Genomic DNA, 22,357 nt, shown 5'->3' with positions numbered 1-22,357 from the left:
AGGGGTAGAATGTTTTCCTATTGGCTCTGTGTCCGTTCAGGTCACATTGCTCTGGTTGCTGATTGGTCCATTTGAGCATGGTCGTCTTGACCATCTGCGGTCCAACCAGAATGTTCCACTGGGGTTGTGTTCAAATAGAGGGCTGCGTTCAGTATGAATTTAGTGTAAAGCTCAATGAAACAGTGCTGTACTGAACGACCAGTTGAGAAAAGGAGAGCGGTTGGAGGTTAATACTTAACATATTGCTTCAAGTCACACTCACCAAATGAAGTAAATGTACCTTAGTCTGTTCAAGAACGTTTTGGGGAAAGGTGTTGTTCAGTACAAACTGTTACGCAATGTAGCAAACGTTCAATTGAACTGAACGCACCCCAACAATACACAAGGTCAGTTGTCTTTATGTTTGAAGTTTTTATTTTTATCCTGTTATTCATTTACCCTTGAATATCAATGTATTTATTATTATTTTTTAACTTAAAAAAAAAAAAAAAGAATTTAGCGTTTTACTTCATTTTAATGAATCATGATTGTTTTAATGAAATGATTGCAATGCATATTGGGTATTTTGGAAAGAGTGGCTTTTTTTAAATTGTGTTTGTTCATGTTGTCATTGGTGCAAATTACAAATGCAATACTGTATATAGCCTACCGTCCTTGTGTTACTAATGAACATTTGGAAAATTAAAATGTAACTGGACAATGTTTTGTTGTATTTACTAGATCCGAGTTCTCCAGAAAATTAATGTCAGTTAGGCTGAGAATTGTTTTACATTATTATTAGTTATGTTCTTGATTATTCTAGGAGAACGGGAGGTTTGATCTAGAGCAGTTGTTGTGCGAATGGGAAAACCGGTAATAGAGGTGGCAGGTAGCCTAGTGGTTAGAGTGTAGAGGCGGCAGGTAGCCTAGTGGTTAGAGTGTAGAGGCGGCAGGTAGCCTAGTGGTTAGAGTGTAGAAGCGGCAGGTAGCCTAGTGGTTAGAGTGTAGAGGCGGCAGGTAGCCTAGTGGTTAGAGTGTAGAAGCGGCAGGTAGCCTAGTGGTTAGAGTGTAGAAGCGGCAGGTAGCCTAGTGGTTAGAGTGTAGAAGCGGCAGGTAGCCTAGTGGTTAGAGTGTAGAAGCGGCAGGTAGCCTAGTGGTTAGAGTGTAGAAGCGGCAGGTAGCCAAGTGGTTAGTGTAGAAGCGGCAGGTAGCCTAGTGGTTAGAGTGTAGAGGTGGCAGGTAGCCTAGTAGTTAGAGTGTAGATGCGGCAGGTAGTCTAGTGGTTAGAGTGTAGGGGTGGCAGGTAGCCTAGTGGTTAGAGTGTAGAGGTGGCAGGTAGCCTAGTAGTTAGAGTGTAGATGCGGCAGGTAGCCTAGTGGTTAGAGTGTAGAAGCGGCAGGTAATTCTAGTGGTTAGTGTTGCACTAGTAAACGGAAAGTTGTTGGATCAAATCCCAGAGCTGACTAGGTAAAAATCTATGCCTCTGAACAAGGCAGTTAACCCACTGTTCCTAGGCCGTCATTGAAAATAAGATATTTGTTCTTAACCCACTTGCATAGTTAAATAAAGGTAAAATAAATTGAGGGAGGGAAGCAAGAGGAAGGGCTGCACAATTAATTGAATTTTCATCCACGTGCAATAGTGAAGTACAACATCCATATCGCAAGAGGCTGTGATTTTATTTTACCGTCATGAATGTAACATTCAAATGTCTTTTAGGCTGGGTTTCTCTACAGCACTTGGAGATGTCCGCTGATGTAAGATGGGCTTTATAAATACATTTGATTAATAAGTGTCCCCCTGGAGGAAACTGTTCACCTGCCCTGTCACAAACACTTTTTTAATATTTTTTTTTTACAGTACCTGGCTTTGGCATTAGTCGTCATGACAACACCAACCCCATTGAATCGCAATACACATTTTGTATTTTACAAGTCTCTTGAGGCACCCGTGTGCAATGTAACATAATACAGACTATCAGCATGATCTGTATCTAAAATCAACCGCTCATGTCGGCCCTTCATCTGCCGAGCGACAGCTGTGTTTGTCAGACCGTACTGAAGTGTAATTACAAGCATTTCATATGTGTCAAAGGCTTTTATTGACAATTACATGAAGTTGATGCAAATATGTATTTGTAGTGTTGACCCTACTTTTTCAAGACCTCTGCAATCTGTCCTGGCATGCTGTCAATTAACTTCTGGACCACATCCTGACTGATGGCAGCCCATTCTTGCATAATCGATGCTTGGAGTTTGTCAGAATTTGTGGGTTTTTGTTTGTCCACCCGCCTCTTGAGGATTGACCACAAGTTCTCAATGGGATTAAGGTCTGGGGAGTTTCCTGGTCATGGACCCAAAATATCGATGTTTTGTTCCTCGAGCCACTTTATCACTTTTTGCCTTATGGCAAGTTGCTCCATCATGCTGGAAAAGGCATTGTTCATCACCAAACTGTTCCTGGACGGTTGGGAGAAGTTTCTCTCGGGGGATGTGTTGTAGAGGTCGACCGATTAATCGGAATGGCCGATTTAATTAGGGCAGTTTCAAGTTTTCATAACAATCGGAAATCTGTATTTTTGGGAGCCAATTTATTATTTTTTTATTCATTTTTTTACACCTTTTTATTTCATCTTTATTTAACTAGGCAAGTCAGTGAAGAACACATTCTTATTTTCAATGATGGCCTAGGAACAATGGGTAAACTGCCTCTTTCAGGGGCAGAAAGACAGATTTTCACCTTGTCAGCTTGCAACCGTACAGTTAACTAGTCCAATGCAATAAAGACCTGCCTCTCTTGTTGCACTCCACAAGGAGACTGACTGCCTGTTACACAAATGCAGTAAGCCAAGGTAAGTTGCTAGCTAGCATTAAACTTATCTTATAAAAAAAAATCATCATAATCACTAGTTAACTACACATGGTTGATGATATTACTAGATATTAATTAGCGTGTCCTGTGTTGCATATAATCTGACTGAGCATACAAGTATCTAAGTATCTGACTGAGTGGTGGTAGTATCTGACTGAGTGGCGCGTAAACATTCATTCAAACAGCACTTTCGTGCGTTTTGCCAGCAGCTCTTCGTTGTGCGTCAAGCATTGCGCTGTTTATGACTTCAAACCTATCAACTCCCGAGATGAGGCTGGTGTAACCGAAGTGAAATGGCTGGCTAGTTAGCGGGCTTGTTTCCCTTGCTCTGCATGGTTAACGCTGCTTCAATGTGGTGGCTGTTGTCATTGTGTTGCTGGTTCGAGCCCAGGGAGGAGTGAGGAGAGGGACGGAAGCTTTGCTGTTACACTGGCAATACTAAAGTGCCTATAAGAACATCCAATAGTCAAAGGTTAATGAAATACAAATGGTATAGAGGGAAATAGTCCTATAATAACTACAACCTAAAACTTCTTACCTGGGAATATTGAAGACTCATGTTAAAAAGGAACCACCAGCTTTCATATGTTCTCATGTTCTGAGCAAGGAACCTAAACGTTAGCTTTCTTACATGGCACATATTGCACTTTTACTTTCTCCTCCAACACTGTGTTTTTGCATTATTTAAACCAAATTGAACATGTTTCATTATTTATTTGAGGCTAAATTGATTTTATTGATGTATTATATTAAGTTAAAATAAGTGTTAATTCAGTGTTGTTGTAATTGTCATTATTACAAATAAAAAAATATATCGGCCATTTAATCAGTATCGGCTTTTTTGGTCCTCCAATAATCGGTATCAGCGTTGGAAAAATCATAATCTTCGACCTCTGTGTTGATACCATTATTTTTTTCATGGCTCTTAGGCAGAATTGAACACACGAATGAATGGTCTCAGGATGCTTTACTGTTGGCATGACACAGGACTGATGGTAGCGAGTTTGACGTGTTTCAGAAGAAAGTTCTTTGTTTCTGGCTATTTTGAGCCTGTAATCGAACCCACAAATGCTGATGCTCCAGATACTCAACTAGTATAAAGAATGCCCATTTTATTGCTTCTTTAATCAGCACCACAGTTTTCAGCTGTGCTAACATAATTGCAAAAGGGTTTTCTAATGATCAATTAGCCTTTTAAAATGATAAACTTGGATTAGCTAACACAACGTGCCATTGGAACACAGGAGTGATGGTTTCTGATAATGGGCCTCTGTACACCTATGTAGATGTTCCATTAAATATCAGCCATTTCCAGCTACAATAATCATTTACAACATTAACAATGTCTACACTGTATTTCTGATCAATTTCATGTTATTTTAATGGACAAAAAAAATAGCTTTTCTTTCAAAAACAACGACATTTCTAAGTGACCCCAAACTTTTGAAAGGCAGTGTATATCTTAAACCACACAAACAAAGCACCCAGAAAACCATGACGGTGTTGTGTCTTTAATATTTCATTTATTTATTATATTTATTTAATATTTAATACATACTTTTGTAATCATACGAACTGAACAAAATACAAAACAAATTATTTTAAATATATACTGTATATCATACAGCATCTTTGTAAAAGTAATGTCATATTTCTGTTGATTTTATTTCAGTGTTGGCTTAGTTTAGTCCTAGCTTGTTTTAGTCTAGGTCATGCATTGGTGGGGGTCAGTAAGAACATCACTCAAGGTAGGAGATTACTCAAGCAAATACAATATTTTCTGAATAGTTTGAGACTAAATCAGTAACATGAGTTAAGTCTAGGACAGAGTATTTATTCCCTCCCGTTCCAATCATTTGTATGTTCTTTTTTTATTTATTTTAACTTTTAACTACGCAACTCAGTTAAGAACAAATTCTTATTTACGATGACGGCCTACCCCCGGGCCAAACACTAACCCGGACGACGCTGCGCCCAATGGGGACTCCCAATCACAGCCGGCTGTGATACAGCCTGGTCATCAGATCCAGGATCTGTAGTGACACCTCTAGCACTGAGTTGCAGTGCCTTAGACCGCTGTGATACAGCCTGGTCATCAGATCCAGGATCTGTAGTGACACCTCTAGCACTGAGTTGCAGTGCCTTAGACCGCTGTGATACAGCCTGGTCATCAGATCCAGGATCTGTAGTGACACCTCTAGCACTGAGTTGCAGTACCTTAGACCGCTGTGATACAGCCTGGAATCAGATCCAGGATCTGTAGTGACACCTCTAGCACTGAGTTGCAGTGCCTTAGACCGCTGTGATACAGCCTGGAATCAGATCCAGGATCTGTAGTGACACCTCTAGCACTGAGTTGCAGTGCCTTAGACCGCTGTGATACAGCCTGGAATCAGAACCAGGATCTGTAGTGACACCTCTAGCACTGAGTTGCAGTGCCTTAGACCGCTGTGATACAGCCTGGAATCAGAACCAGGATCTGTAGTGACACCTCTAGCACTGAGTTGCAGTGCCTTAGACCGCTGTGATACAACCTGGAATCAGTACCAGGATCTGTAGTGACACCTCTAGCACTGAGTTGCAGTGTCTTAGACCGCTGTGATACAGCCTGGAATCAGATCCAGGATCTGTAGTGACACCTCTAGCACTGAGTTGCAGTGCCTCGGGAGCGGCAGCTGGGGTGCGGTGGACTGAGATGCAGCACAGAGCATATGATTTATTCACACAAACAGGGGAAATTAGAACAGGGTTGGCCATCCGTCATATTGGAGAGCTACTGGGCGTGCAGGCTTTTGCTCCAGCCCTATACCTATACGGGGCGGCAGGGTAGCCTTGTGGGTAGAGCGTTGGACAAGTAACCGGAAGGTTGTAAGTTCAAACCCCCGAGCTGACAAGGTACAAATCTGTCGTTCTGCCCCTGAACAGGCAGTTAACCACTGTTCCTAGGCCTGTACATGTTCCTGTACATAAGAATTTGTTCTTAACTGACTTTACCTAGGTAAAGGTATATATCCTGCGGAGGAGCTGATTAATAGAATCAGGTGTGCTCTGAGTAGGACTGGAACAAAACCCTGCAGGAGGGTATAGGTCTCCAGGAAGAGCCACCCTTGAATTAGAAACTGCATGTGGGTGGAACTCTTTCCGCATGTCCTTGTCTGTTAACTGGCAATGTGCTTCTCATTTACCACAAAGAAAGCCTTCTGAACAGTGAAAGGCCATCAGACTGTTAAATAGCCATCACTAGCCGGTTACGTAACCCTGCACCTTAGAGGCTGTTGCCCTATATACATGGAATATATACTGGTCACTTTAATAAGGTTTAAATAATGTTTACATAGTGTGTTACTCATCTCATATGTACTGTATTCTATTCTACTGTATTTTAATCAATGCCACTCTGACATTGCTCAATCTAATGTGTGTATAATAATTAATTCCATAATGTTACTTTTAGATGTGTGTGTATTGTTGTGTGTATTGTTAGATGTTACTGCACTGTTGGAGCTAGAAACACAAGCATTTCGCTACACCCGCAATAACATCTGCTAAACATGTGTATGTGACTTGATATGAAAGTCAGAACAAGTACAAATACTGGCAAACCCCCGTGGAGAAAGTGCTTTCGTCAGCCACAACAACAATAAGGAAGTGCTTTCGTCAGCCACAACAACAATAAGGAAGTGCTTTCGTCAGCCACAACAACAATAAGGAAGTGGTTTCGTCAGCCACAACAACAATAAGGAAGTGCTTTCGTCAGCCACAACAACAATAAGGAAGTGCTTTCGTCAGCCACAACAACAATAAGGAAGTGCTTTCGTCAGCCACAACAACAATAAGGAAGTGGTTTCGTCAGCCACAACAACAATAAGGAAGTGGTTTCGTCAGCCACAACAACAATAAGGAAGTAATATACACTTTTGGAATATGATATAGACAGCGATATTTGAATATACACAGAGTTATATATATATAAATTATTCCTTTGAAAGTAATCGTCTTTGTGTAATGTCCAACAACAACAATGTACAAAAATAGATTTCAGTATAATAGTCGATGTGGATGTTTCCCCCACTAGAGGGCGCTGATGAGCAGTGTTTCAGTGCTACAGTCTCACAAGGCCTGCGTTCCAATAATCTCTCCTTTCTCCAGAAGTGTCCAGTTCCCTTTATTGGGGAGATTCACAATTTGTTTCGTTAACTCCTCCTTCCTGCTTGTTTTGACATGAGATTAACACTTTATTTGGCTCGACAGACGACGACCAGTAACATTTCAAATAACTATCTACTAACCCTAGCTCTAACCCTGACCTGAGCAAACAGTTTCTTATCAACAGATCGTCCAGACTATCCAAATAAAACTTTAACCGAAACGAGACTCTCCTTGTCCATTGGCGCGCCATACGGCAAACAGAATCCAGAATATACGTGTAAAGCGGTAGAAATAAATGTTGCTAGTTGTGGCAGACATATTCCAGATAAAGCCTTGAGTAGCATGTTGTTTTTTTTAAATGTCTGCTTGCTTTTCTTCTCCTCTGACAAGACAACAGCTGATTCAAAGGGGGTTGTGGCATATATTACAACTCTTTCATAAAGGACTATCCTAGGTGATAGGAGGATACTCGCGGAGGGGAGGACACCCGGCGAGGATACTCTGGGAGGGGGGGGGGGGGGGGGAGGGGGGGGGGGGGGGGGGACGACACCCGGGGAGTGGAGGACACTCTTCCATTCCCCTACAAACTAATTGACACATTCCTCAACCACTTATTGGTTTCCGGGTCACAGAGGACGGAGGAGAGAGGACGGAGGAGTCGAAGATATTTTTCCCAAATGTCTATTAGCCAATATAAATTAATTGAATAAGATATTCATACATGGCAAAACAGCTAGTCAAAACAGCTAGTCAAAACAGCTAGTCAAAACAGCTAGTCAAAACAGCTAGTCAAAACAGCTAGTCAAAACAGAAATCGAAAGGGATAAGGTGTTGACGTGTTTGTTCTATATCTGAGATACAGTAAATGTTTATTTAATTACCCAAACTTCCCCCCTATTCTTGGGCACTGAAGTACTTCCATAAATAAACTGGTACCTCCAGACTGGTCTTGTGAGGCTTGTGGGCATCCTGGAGCAAAACAACCAACATGCTTGTGAGAGTCTCATATCAGCGAAACTGTTCGGACGCTACAGACAGAGCTTGGCAGATCAGCTGTACCAACTTCAGATGAGTCGTTGACGCTTGTGTGTGTGTGTGTGGGGGGGGGGGGGGTGTTTGGGGTTTTAGGCTGGGTTTCTGTACAGCACTTTGAGATATCAGCTGATGTACGAAGGGCTATATAAATACATTTGATTTGATTTGATTCGATTCCCCGGGGGACGTCCACTCTATTACAAGGACATGACTGGTACGGTAAATGGTAACTCACTTTAGCCCGAACAAGTGCACACTTCAGGAAGAAGGAGGAATTATTGGGACACACCCGAGGCCAAGAAGAGGAGGACATCTAAACAGCAGCAAATTAGATTTAAAAACATGTTTTGTTTGTTTGTTGTTAAAAGATAAAATCATGTAGAAATAAAAAATGTTTTAAACAAACAAGTCCTTTGTTTAAGTTCTTTAGAAAAAGAACACAAATAGAAATGTGTATAACTTTGTGCTCTTGATATTTGCAATTCAACCTCACATACAGTATCTTGTGAAGTGGTTGAGCTCTTCTACATAGCGTAACTAGATAGTGCATTGATCTAAAGTATTCAGATACCTCTACACACAAAACAAATATACATTATGTACGTCTATATAAGGTTATATAGATCACACAAAATGGCGGATGTAACACTCTTTTAGATTTATGGGTAAAAGATGGCTGACTACAACCCAAGGGGATAACAAGCTAAATCGATTCCACTTGTTTACAAAGTGGTCCCCAATGGAATAGACAGAACCAGGGTATGAAGTATGGACATATTAACACTGTTTAATATTAACTTTCCTGTTGTCAAGTATTTATCTGATTCACCTATGGTAAAGTCATATTTCCCATTCCACTCCAGCCTCCTAAAGGGGAGTTCAGTTCTCCCTTGTCTGGCTGGAGAGTTTGGCAGAATGGAATTTGCAGAAAGTACCATACGGGGAACAAGGTAAAGCTGCAGGGGAGAGTCCCAACTGGCTCCCTCTACTGTAGGTAGTAGTATGAGAACCATGGTTCGGTCCGGTCCATCCATCCATCCATCCTACTGTAGGAAGCAGTATATGAACCGTGGTTCGGTCTGTCCAACTCTCCATCCATCCTACTGTAGGAAGCAGTATAAGATCCATGGTTCGGTCCATCCATCCATCCATCCATCCATCCTACTGTAGGAAGCAGTAGGCTTTGAAGCAGTTGTTCTGTGGGTCCATCTCTCTGTCCTTCCATCTGTCCACCCCTCCTACCATCCATCCCTCAAACCTTTGAAGAGTCAGCCATGGCTCCATGTCCCTCTCTCTCTCTCTCTCTCTCTCTCTCTCCCTCCTGATCCTTCCTTCCATCTCTCTATCATTGTAGGTAGCGGTAGATCTTGAAGCAGTGGTTTCCAGAATCGGCTACGGCCACGTGTCCATCAGAGGTGAGGGTCAGACCCTGGGGGCCATAGAGAGGGTCAGCTGATGTGTTGATATAGGACAGGAAGGAACCAGCGCTGTCAAATACCTGGGGAAAGAAAAAAAGGGGTTTCAAATCAAATCCAATTTTAATTCACATGCGCGGAATACAACAGACCTTCGTGTAATGTCCTTAACCAACAACGCAGTTATGAAAATACCTATAAAAAAAGAAACAAAAGTAACAACTAATTAAAGAGCAGCAGTTAAATAACAATAGCGATACTATATACAGGGGGTACCGGTACTGAGTCATTAGCGAGGCTATATACAGGGGGTACCGGTACTGAGTCATTAGCGAGGCTATATACAGGGGGTACCGGTACTGAGTCATTAGCGAGGCTATATACATGGGGGTACAGGTACTGAGTCATTAGCGAGGCTATATACAGGGGGTACCGGTACTGAGTCATTAGCGAGGCTATATACAGGGGGTACCGGTACTGAGTCATTAGCGAGGCTATATACAGGGGGTACCGGTACTGAGTCATTAGCGAGGCTATATACAGGGGGTACCAGTACTGAGTCATTAGCGAGACTATATACAGGGGGGTACCGGTACTGAGTCAATGTGGAGGCTATATACAGGGGGTACCGGTACTGAGTCAATGTGGAGGCTATATACAGGGGGTACCGGTACTGAGTCAATGTGGAGGCTATATACAGGGGGGTACCGGTACTGAGTCAATGTGGAGGCTATATACAGGGGGTACCGGTACTGAGTCAATGTGGAGGCTATATACAGGGGGTACCGGTACTGAGTCAATGTGGAGGCTATATACAGGGGGTACCGGTACTGAGTCAATGTGGAGGCTATATACAGGGGGTACCGGTACTGAGTCAATGTGGAGGCTATATACAGGGGGTACCGGTACTGAGTCATTAGCGAGGCTATATACAGGGGGGTACCGGTACTGAGTCATTAGCGAGGCTATATACATGGGGGTACCGGTACTGAGTCATTAGCGAGGCTATATACAGGCGGTACCGGTACTGAGTCATTAGCGAGGCTATATACAGGGGGTACCGGTACTGAGTCATTAGCGAGGCTATATACAGGGGGTACCAGTACTGAGTCATTAGCGAGGCTATATACAGGGGGGTACCGGTACTGAGTCAATGTGGAGGCTATATACAGGGGGTACCGGTACTGAGTCAATGTGGAGGCTATATACAGGGGGGTACCGGTACTGAGTCAATGTGGAGGCTATATACAGGGGGTACCGGTACTGAGTCAATGTGGAGGCTATATACAGGGGGGTACCGGTACTGAGTCAATGTGGAGGCTATATACAGGGGGTACCGGTACTGAGTCAATGTGGAGGCTATATACAGGGGGTACCAGTACTGAGTCAATGTGGAGGCTATATACAGGGGGTACCGGTACTGAGTCAATGTGGAGACTATATACAGGGGGTACCGGTACTGAGTCAATGTGGAGGCTATATACAGGGGGTACCGGTACTGAGTCAATGTGGAGGCTATATACAGGGGGTACCGGTACTGAGTCATTAGCGAGGCTATATACAGGGGGGTACCGGTACTGAGTCATTAGCGAGGCTATATACATGGGGGTACCGGTACTGAGTCATTAGCGAGGCTATATACAGGGGGTACCGGTACTGAGTCATTAGCGAGGCTATATACATGGGGGTACCGGTACTGAGTCAATGTGGAGGCTATATACAGGGGGTACCGGTACTGAGTCATTAGCGAGGCTATATACAGGGGGTACCGGTACTGAGTCAATGTGGAGGCTATATACAGGGGGTACCGGTACTGAGTCATTAGCGAGGCTATATACAGGGGGTACCGGTACTGAGTCAATGTGGAGGCTATATACAGGGGGTACCGGTACTGAGTCATTAGCGAGGCTATATACAGGGGGTACCGGTACTGAGTCATTAGCGAGGCTATATACATGGGGGTACCGGTACTGAGTCATTAGCGAGGCTATATACAGGGGGTACCGGTACTGAGTCATTAGCGAGGCTATATACAGGGGGTACCGGTACTGAGTCATTAGCGAGGCTATATACAGGGGGTACCGGTACTGAGTCATTAGCGAGGCTATATACAGGGGGTACCGGTACTGAGTCATTAGCGAGGCTATATACAGGGGGGTACCGGTACTGAGTCATTAGCGAGGCTATATACAGGGGGTACTGGTACAGAGTCAATGTGGAGGCTATATACAGGGGGTACTGGTACAGAGTCAATGTGGAGGCTACATACAGGGGGGTATAGAGTCAATGTGGAGGCTACATACAGGGGGGTACAGAGTCAATGTGGAGGCTATATACAGGGGGGTACTGGTACAGAGTCAATGTGGAGGCTACATACAGGGGGGTACAGAGTCAATGTGCAGGGGGTACCGGTTAATTGAGGTAATATGTACATGTTGGTAGAGTTATTAAAGTGACTATACATAGATAATAACAGAGAGTAGCAGCAGCGTAGAAGAAGGGGGGGGGGGTGCAAATAGTAGTGATTTGATTAGATGTTCAGGAGTCTTATGGCTTGGGGGTAGAAGCTGTTTAGAAGCCTCTTGGTCCTAGACTTGGCGCTCCGGTATCGCTTGCCATGCGTTAGCAGAGAGAACAGTTTATGACTGGGGTGGCTGGAGTCTTGTTTCAGTTGTAGTTTTTGTGTTAAATTCTGTTCTTACAGACCTTTTTTTTTCCATCTGAATTTGTATTGTAAATGGATCTGAACCCCCAGGCTCCCGCTTGGGAAAAACAACGTCTTAGCCCTTATTAGGAGGATGTTTCCTCTGCAACGGCTCAGACACGAGACGTACGTGGCAGGGACTCCAGACAGTTAAGGATTATAAAGGAAAAGACACCTACGCAAAACTTCTGCAAAATATGTGTACGTGACCAATAACATTTGATTTGATTTTGATTTGATGCCTTGGGCTGAGGGTGACTGATTTTAAGTCGCAGTCAGAGCTACCTCATCACAACAGACAGCGTGAGTCCAACTCATCTTTACTATACACTCGGATAGCTAATCTTGAATCCAGGTGAAATGCTTTTTTTTTTGTGTCAGACAGATCAATAGAGATCACAACGTTACATCTTTTCCATTATGGTGTCTGTTAGAGAACGGGCAGCGCCATTGAGGCAGTCACCATTTTTAAGCAGTCACTTTTCTGCTCCTACTACTTCTATGAGTTGGAAAACAAACTGAAAGGGTGCACACTGCCCCCTGGAGGGTGTTGTCTGAACAGGTTTAAAGGTTGGTGATTTACTGCCCCCTGGAGGGTGTTGTCTGAACAGGTTTAAAGGTTGGTGATTTACTGCCCCCTGGAGGGTGTTGTCTGAACAGGTTTAAAGGTTGGTGATTTACTGCCCCCTGGAGGGTGTTGTCTGAACAGGTTTAAAGACAAGGTTGGTGATTTACTGCCCCCTGGAGGGTGTTGTCTGAACAGGTTTAAAGACAAGGTTGGTGATTTACTGCCGCCTGGAGGGTGTTGTCTGAACAGGTTTAAAGACAAGGTTGGTGATTTACTGCCCCCTGGAGGGTGTTGTCTGAACAGGTTTAAAGACAAGGATGGTGATTGACTGCCCCCTGGAGGGTGTTGTCTGAATAGGTTTAAAGACAAGGTTGGTGATTTACTGCCACCTGGAGGGTGTTGTCTGAATAGGTTTAAAGACAAGGTTGGTGATTTCCTGCCCCCTGGAGGGTGTTGTCTGAATAGGTTTAAAGACAAGGATGGTGATTACTGCCCCCTGGAGGGTGTTGTCTGAACAGGTTTAAAGACAAGGATGGTGATTACTGCCCCCTGGAGGGTGTTGTCTGAACAGGTTTAAAGACAAGGATGGTGATTGACTGCCCCCTGGAGGGTGTTGTCTGAATAGGTTTAAAGACAAGGTTGGTGATTTACTGCCACCTGGAGGGTGTGGTCTGAATAGGTTTAAAGACAAGGTTGGTGATTTCCTGCCCCCTGGAGGGTGTTGTCTGAATAGGTTTAAAGACAAGGTTGGTGATTTACTGCCCCCTGGAGGGTGTTGTCTGAACAGGTATAAAGACAAGGTTGGTGATTTACTGCCCCCTGGAGGGTGTTGTCTGAATAGGTTTAAAGACAAGGTTGGTGATTTACTGCCCCCTGGAGGGTGTTGTCTGAATAGGTTTAAAGACAAGGATGGTGATTTACTGCCCCCTGGAGGGTGTTGTCTGAACAGGTTTAAAGGATGGTGATTTACTGCCCCCTGGAGGGTGTTGTCTGAATTGGTTTAAAGACAAGGTTGGTGATTTATTGCCCCCTGGAGTTATGGAATGTTTCCTCACGAGTATAATTCATTGGCTGATCCCTCCTGTTGATCTGGATTTAATTCTGTTGTCCTTCCTTAAACCAATTTGACTACTTCAAAATGGTGAAAGTCCTCAATGGTGCTGCCCATGCTAAAACAAGCTTTTGGGCACTAGAGTCCTCTATGCATCTCTATTGTTTGTGTGCGTTATCTCCCAAATTAGGTGCTGTGGGTGTGGCCTCATCTGTATCAGGTGCTGTGGGTGTGGCCCCACCTGTACCAGGTGCTGAGGGTGTGGCCCCACCTGTATCAGGTGCTGTGGGTGTGGCCCCACCTGTATCAGGTGCTGTGGGTGTGGCCTCACCTTGTATGAGGTGCTGTGGGTGTGGCCTCACCTTGTATGAGGTGATGTGGGTGTGGCCTCACCTTGTATTAGGGGCTGTGGGTGTGGCCTCACCTTGTATCAGGTGCTGTGGGTGTGGCCTCACCTTGTATGAGGTGCTGTGGGTGTGGCCTCACATTGTATTATGTGATGTGGGTGTGGCCTCACCTTGTATTAGGGGCTGTGGGTGTGGCCTCACCTTGTATCAGGTGCTGTGGGTGTGGCCCCACCTGTACCAGGTGCTGAGGGTGTGGCCCCACCTGTATCAGGTGCTGTGGGTATGGCCTCACCTTGTATTAGGTGCTGTGGGTGTGTCCTCACCTTGTATGAGGTGCTGTGGGTGTGGCCTCGCCTTGTATTAGGTGCTGTGGGTGTGGCCTCACCTTGTATCAGGTGCTGTGGGTGTGGCCTCACCTTGTATTAGGTGCTGTGGGTGTGGCCTCACCTTGTATCAGGTGCTGTGGGTGTGGCCTCACCTGTATGCGGCTGTTGCCCCAGTCGGCCACGATGATGTTCCCATTGGTATCCACGGCAACTCCGGTGGGGGCATTGAACTGGCCGTTCCCCTCGCCATGGGAACCAAACTTAAACAGGAACTCACCGTCCGCACTGTACACCTGGGAACAGGAAGTAGACACACACATACCTCTGTGAGGTCACACCTGTGGGGGGGGGGGGATTGAAAGGATAGTTTACCTGTAGAATATACAGAGTAGAGATCTTGTTAAGGGCATATATTCAGTAGAATATGCAGGGTAGACATCTTGTTAAGGGCAGAGATTCAGTAGACTATGCAGGGTAGACATCTTGTTAAGGGCAGAGATTCAGTAGACTATGCAGGGTAGACATCTTGTTGAGGGCAGAGATTCAGTTGAATATGCAACTTTGAGATGCAGAATGTTCAGGTTCATAAGTGTCCATCATTATTTACAGTGCTCAAAGTTAGTTATAGCCGGCAAAGTTATTTACAAAATATACTTAGACAAAATACTAACTTGATTCAATACAAAACAACAAAACAATCCTTAAGACTGCGTGTGTAATGTGTCCACGGTCAAACGACCACCCTACATCACTGTCAAACGCTCCCTAAAACACTTCAGCGAGCAGGTCTTTCTAATCAACCTGGCACGGGTATCCTGGAAGGATATTGACCTCATCCCGTCATTAGATGCCTGGATGCTCTTAAAAATCGCTTTCCTCTCCATCTTAAATAAGCATGCCCCATTCAAAAAAATGTAGAACTAAGAACAGATATAGCCCTTGGTTCACCCCAGACTTGACTGCCCTTGACCAGCACAAAAACATCCTGTGGCGTTCTGCATTAGCATCGAATAGCCCCCGTGATATGCAACTTTTCAGGGAAGTCAGGAACCAATACACTCAGTCAGTTAGGAAAGTTAAGGCTAGCTTTTTCAAACAGAAATTTGCTTCCTGTAGCACTAACTCCAAAAAGTTTTGGGACACTGTAAAGTCCATGGAGAATAAGAACACCTCCTCCCAGCTGCCCACTGCATTGAGGCTAGGAAGCACTGTCACCACCGATAAATCTACGATAATCGATCATTTCAATAAGCATTTTTCTACAGCTGGCCATGCTTTTCACCTGGCTACCCCCTTCGACTGTCAATCACCGCATTCCTATCGGCAGACTCAATAGGCTTCTCAAATGAATGCCTCGCCTGGTTCACCAACGACTTCTGAGATTGAGTTCAGTGTGTCAAATCGCAGGGCCTGTTGTCCAGACCTCTGGCGGTTTCTATGGGTGTGCCACAGGGTTCAATTCTCGGGCCGATTATTTTCTCTGTATATATCAATGATGTCGCTCTTGCTGCTGGTGATTCTCTGATCCACATCTACGCAGACGACACCATTCTGCATACATTTGGCCCTTCTTTGGATACTGTGCTAACACACCTCCAAATGAGCTTCAACGCAATACAACACTCCTTCCGTTGCCTCCAACTGCATTTAAATGCTAGTAAAACTAAGCACATGCTCTTCAACCGATTGCTGCCAACACCCTCCCGCCCGACTAGCATCACTACTCTGGACGGTTCTGACCTAGAATATGTGGACAACTACAAATACTTAGGTGTCTGGTTAGACTGTAAACTCTCCTTCCAGACTCACATTGAGCATCTCCAATCCCAAATTAAATCTAGAATCAGCTTTCTATTTCACAACAAAGCCTCCTTCACTCATGCTGCCAAACATACCCTCGTAAAACTGACCATCCTACCAATCCTTGACTTCGGTGATGTCATTTACAAAATAGCCCCCAATTTTGTCCCCCAAATAGCCCCCATTTTGTCACCAAGCCCCATATACCACCCACCACTGCGAACTGTATGTTCTAGTCGGCTGGCCCCCGCTACATATCCATCGTCAAACCCACTGGCTCCAGGTCACCTATAAGTCTTTGCTATGTAAAGCCCAGCCTTATCTCAGCTCACTGGTCACCTTAGCAACACCCACCCGTAGCATACGCTCCAGCAGGTTTATTTCACTAGTCATCCCCAAAGCCAACTCCTACTTAGACCGCCTTTACACAGCCAATCTGTAAATAGCCCACCCAACTACCTCATCCCCATATTGTTACTTCCCCTCTTGCTCTTTTGCTCCCCAGTATCTCTACTTGCACATCATCATCTGCACATCTATCACTCCAGTATTAATGCTAAATTGTAATTATTTCACCTCTATGGCCTATTTGTTGCCTACCTCCCTAATTTTCTACAGTGGGGCAAAAAAGTATTTAGTATTTAGTCAGCCGCCAATTGTGGAAGTTCTCCCACTTAAAAAGATGAGAGAGGCCTGTAATTTTCATCATAGGTACAGATGACAGACAAAATTAGAAAAAAAATCCAGAAAATCACATTGTAGGATTTTTAATGAATTTATTAGCAAATTATGCTGTTTGACGCTAGCGCTCTATTTTCGGCGGTCATATACACTTTTGTTGGCAATTTCGACCTGTTCATTAAAGCCAGCGGTCTGCTATTTTCAAACTGTTGCGCAACGATTGTTAATTTTCCATTTCTTATATCCGCTCGCTTGCGCTCAAATATTTCAGTGGTGGAAATATTTGAGGTGTGTCCTTAAAAACAAAGTGGTCATTTCAGGCAGCGCTGATGGAGATATTTAAGACCAACCAAAAGTTGGTTTTAACGGTAATGCAGTTGGTTGTGGCGTGACTTTCGACAGAAGAAACTCAGCCTATCCAGCCGTGATGCTACCCATATGGGCATAGAACAAGAGTAGCCTAATGTACTTTTGGTGCCTGCATTCTTCATATTTCGAAAACATACAGTACCAGTCCAAAGTCTGGACACACCTCCTCATTCAAGGGTTTTTCTTTATTTGTACTATTTTCTACATTGTAGAATAATAGTGAAGACATCAAAACTATAACATAACACGTATGGAATCATGTAGTAACCAAAACAGTGTTAAACAAATATATTTTAGATTTTTCATAGTAGCCACCATTTGCCTTGATGACAGCTTTGCACACTCTTGGCATTCTCTCAACCAGCTTCATGAGATAGTCACCTGGAATGCATTTCAATTATCATGTTTGCCTTGTTAAAAGTACATTTTTAGGGTTATATTGAGGGGGTATGTGGGGGTATATTGAGGGGGTACGTGAAGCTATATTGAGAGTATATTGAGGGGGTATGTGAGAGTATTGTGGCTTTTGCTAAATATAATGTCTAAAAAGAATAAGCCCACCCCTTTGTTAGCTTAAGAGTTAGAAAACAAAATGTATGGACCTGATTATATAAAGTGATCTGTAATGACGCTTTAGTACGCAATGCTTTATGCTTAGAAACAAGCTGTACAATGCCGGGGAAAGACGTGACTACGACACATATGGTTTATCTCCATGACATTCGGAGGCTGTACTAAAAACTTATGTAGCCGAGGAGATCAAAAAAAAACTTTGACTTTGGTAAGTAACGTGTGATTCTGTCACTATCAATTGACCTTCAACATGTCAACAGGCTATTAAACAACATACTAACTCTAAATCAGTCAGGAGAAAGCCAGGTAGCCTAAGAAGGAACGAAAATGAATTATTTAGAATATATTATTATTTTGGGTCGGCAGGTGGTTAGAGCGTGGAGGCGGCAGGTAGCCTAGTGGTTAGAGTGGAGGGGCGGCAGGTAGCCTAGTGGTTAGAGCGTAGAGGCGGCAGGTAGCCTAGTGGTTAGAGCGTAGGGGCGGCAGGTAGCCTAGTGGTTAGAGTGTAGAGGCGGCAGGTAGCCTAGTGGTTAGAGTGTAGGGGCGGCAGGTAGCCTAGTGGTTAGAGTGTAGGGGCGGCAGGTAGCCTAGTGGTTAGAGTGGAGGGGCGGCAGGTAGCCTAGTGGTTAGAGTGGAGGGGCGGCAGGTAGCCTAGTGGTTAGAGTGTAGGGGCGGCAGGTAGCCTAGTGGTTAGAGTGTAGGGGCGGCAGGTAGCCTAGTGGTTAGAGTGGAGGGGCGGCAGGTAGCCTAGTGGTTAGAGTGGAGGGGCGGCAGGTAGCCTAGTGGTTAGAGCGTGGAGGCGGCAGGTAGCCTAGTGGTTAGAGTGTAGGGGCGGCAGGTAGCCTAGTGGTTAGAGTGTAGGGGCGGCAGGTAGCCTAGTGGTTAGAGTGGAGGGGCGGCAGGTAGCCTAGTGGTTAGAGCGTAGAGGCGGCAGGTAGCCTAGTGGTTAGAGCGTAGGGGCGGCAGGTAGCCTAGTGGTTAGAGCGTGGAGGCGGCAGGTAGCCTAGTGGTTAGAGCGTAGAGGCGGCAGGTAGCCTAGTGGTTAGAGCGTAGAGGCGGCAGGTAGCCTAGTGGTTAGAGCGTAGAGGCGGCAGGTAGCCTAGTGGTTAGAGTGTAGGGGCGGCAGGTAGCCTAGTGGTTAGAGTGGCGGGGCGGCAGGTAGCCTAGTGGTTAGAGCGTAGAGGCGGCAGGTAGCCTAGTGGTTAGAGTGTAGGGGCGGCAGGTAGCCTAGTGGTTAGAGCGTGGAGGCGGCAGGTAGCCTAGTGGTTAGAGCGTAGAGGCGGCAGGTAGCCTAGTGGTTAGAGCGTAGAGGCGGCAGGTAGCCTAGTGGTTAGAGTGTAGGGGCGGCAGGTAGCCTAGTGGTTAGAGCGTGGAGGCGGCAGGTAGCCTAGTGGTTAGAGCGTAGAGGCGGCAGGTAGCCTAGTGGTTAGAGCGTAGAGGCGGCAGGTAGCCTAGTGGTTAGAGCGTAGAGGCGGCAGGTAGCCTAGTGGTTAGAGCGTAGAGGCGGCAGGTAGCCTAGTGGTTAGAGCGTGGAGGCGGCAGGTATCCTAGTGGTTAGAGCGTGGAGGCGGCAGGTAGCCTAGTGGTTAGAGCGTGGAGGCGGCAGGTAGCCTAGTGGTTAGAGCGTAGAGGCGGCAGGTAGCCTAGTGGTTAGAGCGTGGAGGCGGCAGGTAGCCTAGTGGTTAGAGTGTAGGGGCGGCAGGTAGCCTAGTGGTTAGAGCGTAGAGGCGGCAGGTAGCCTAGTGGTTAGAGCGTGGAGGCGGCAGGTAGCCTAGTGGTTAGAGCGTGGAGGCGGCAGGTAGCCTGACAAGGTAAAAATCTGTCGCTCTGTCCCTGAACAAGGCAGTTAACCCACTGTTCCCCGGTAGGCCGTCATTGTAAATAAGAATTTGTTCTTAACTGACTTGCTTAGTTAAATGAAAAAAACAATATATATTTCAAGGCCATTTAAGAAATCAAATGTGAGACGCGCTGGCAGGGCTCAACACATCAACAACAGCACTTCAACATAACATTTTTCAGTTAAACTGTATTATATAAAAATAAAACTATTAATTAACTAGAATTAAATAGTAATGAAACCAAAAATGCATTTTTTTAGTCTATACAGTCATTCTACAGTGTCTTTGAATTCCCTTTTAGCCTCACGAGTTTGGCCAGTATTATGTTTGAGGATCATGCATCCCTAGTTTGTTTAATTTAGCCTACCACAGCAGATGTTGTTATGTTCCCATGTCCTGATCACAGTCAACACACATATGTTTTGTAACAACAATATCATTGAATAAAATAACATTTGAAAATGATAGTTTCCCAACATGTTTTAAAAGTTACACGTGCATATAGACCTACCTGATGATCTTCTGCTGTGTTAAAACATATAGACCTACCTGATGATCTTCTGCTGTGTTAAAACATATAGACCTACCTGATGATCTTCTGCTGTGTTAAAACATATAGGCCTACCTGATGATCTTCTGCTGTGTTAAAACATATAGGCCTACCTGATGAATGCTTCTGCTGTGTTAAAACATATAGACCTACCTGATGAATGCTTCTGCTGTGTTAAAACATATAGACCTACCTGATGACAGGCTACTGCTGTGTTATAACATATAGACCTACCTGATGATCTTCTGCTGTGTTAAAACATATAGGCCTACCTGATGATCTTCTGCTGTGTTAAAACATATAGGCCTACCTGATGACAGGCTTCTGCTGTGTTATAACATATAGACCTACCTGATGATCTTCTGCTGTGTTAAAACATATAGACCTACCTGATGATCTTCTGCTGTGTTATAACATATAGACCTACCTGATGATCTTCTGCTGTGTTAAAACATATAGACCTACCTGATGATCTTCTGCTGTGTTCTAACATATAGACCTACCTGATGATCTTCTGCTGTGTTAAAACATATAGACCTACCTGATGATCTTCTGCTGTGTTCTAACATATAGACCTACCTGATGATCTTCTGCTGTGTTATAACATATAGACCTACCTGATGATCTTCTGCTGTGTTCTAACATATAGACCTACCTGATGATCTTCTGCTGTGTTATAACATATAGACCTACCTGATGATCTTCTGCTGTGTTATAACATATAGACCTACCTGATGATCTTCTGCTGTGTTAAAACATATAGACCTACCTGATGATCTTCTGCTGTGTTATAACATATAGACCTACCTGATGATCTTCTGCTGTGTTATAACATATAGACCTACCTGATGATCTTCTGCTGTGTTAAAACATATAGACCTACCTGATGATCTTCTGCTGTGTTAAAACATATAGGCCTACCTGATGATCTTCTGCTGTGTTAAAACATATAGACCTACCTGATGATCTTCTGCTGTGTTAAAACATATAGGCCTACCTGATGATCTTCTGCTGTGTTAAAACATATAGACCTACCTGATGATCTTCTGCTGTGTTAAAACATATAGACCTACCTGATGATCTTCTACTGTGTTAAAACATATAGACCTACCTGATGATCTTCTGCTGTGTTAAAACATATAGACCTACCTGATGATCTTCTGCTGTGTTAAAACATATAGACCTACCTGATGATCTTCTACTGTGTTAAAACATATAGGCCTACCTGATGATCTTCTACTGTGTTAAAACATATAGGCCTACCTGGTGATGATCTTCTGCTGTGTTAAAACATATAGACCTACCTGATGATGATCTTCTGCTGTGTTAAAACATATAGACCTACCTGATGACATGCTTCTGCTGTGTTAAAACATATAGGCCTACCTGATGATCTTCTGCTGTGTTAAAACATATAGGCCTACCTGATGAATGCTTCTGCTGTGTTAAAACATATAGACCTACCTGATGAATGCTTCTGCTGTGTTAAAACATATAGACCTACCTGATGACAGGCTACTGCTGTGTTATAACATATAGACCTACCTGATGATCTTCTGCTGTGTTAAAACATATAGACCTACCTGATGATCTTCTGCTGTGTTAAAACATATAGACCTACCTGATGATCTTCTGCTGTGTTAAAACATATAGGCCTACCTGATGATCTTCTGCTGTGTTAAAACATATAGACCTACCTGATGATCTTCTGCTGTGTTAAAACATATAGACCTACCTGATGATCTTCTACTGTGTTAAAACATATAGACCTACCTGATGACATGCTTCTACTGTGTTAAAACATATAGACCTACCTGATGATCTTCTGCTGTGTTAAAACATATAGACCTACCTGATGATCTTCTACTGTGTTAAAACATATAGGCCTACCTGATGATCTTCTACTGTGTTAAAACATATAGGCCTACCTGGTGATGATCTTCTGCTGTGTTAAAACATATAGACCTACCTGATGATGATCTTCTGCTGTGTTAAAACATATAGACCTACCTGATGACATGCTTCTGCTGTGTTAAAACATATAGGCCTACCTGATGATCTTCTGCTGTGTTAAAACATATAGGCCTACCTGATGAAT

At 44.2% G+C, this 22,357-nt stretch overlaps 1 protein-coding gene across 5 annotated transcripts in view; it reads right to left on the bottom strand.

The window, feature by feature from the left end:
• Positions 1 to 7,570: 7,570 nt before the first annotated feature.
• trim3b (tripartite motif containing 3b) overlaps positions 7,571 to 22,357 on the bottom strand; it is a 137,019-nt gene continuing 122,232 nt past the window's right edge. For 3 of the 5 annotated variants that reach the window (XM_036967653.2, XM_090226391.1, XM_090226392.1), the window contains 2 exons: positions 14,598 to 14,738; positions 7,571 to 9,532 (listed from right to left, as the gene is read on the bottom strand). In XM_036967653.2, coding sequence (XP_036823548.1) covers positions 9,380 to 9,532; positions 14,598 to 14,738 — 294 coding nt within the window. In that variant the 3' untranslated portion in view covers positions 7,571 to 9,379. The remainder of the gene's footprint in view (positions 9,533 to 14,597; positions 14,739 to 22,357) is intronic. The other 2 variants (XM_036967651.2, XM_036967652.2) reach the window with 1 other exon arrangement.

Source organism: Oncorhynchus mykiss, chromosome 29, assembly GCF_057628025.1.
Source record: "Oncorhynchus mykiss isolate SJ-2025 chromosome 29, ASM5762802v1, whole genome shotgun sequence".
Classification (NCBI taxonomy): domain Eukaryota; kingdom Metazoa; phylum Chordata; class Actinopteri; order Salmoniformes; family Salmonidae; genus Oncorhynchus; species Oncorhynchus mykiss.
Note: the sequence above shows the minus strand (reverse complement) of the source record. Positions and strands in the feature narration are given on the sequence as shown.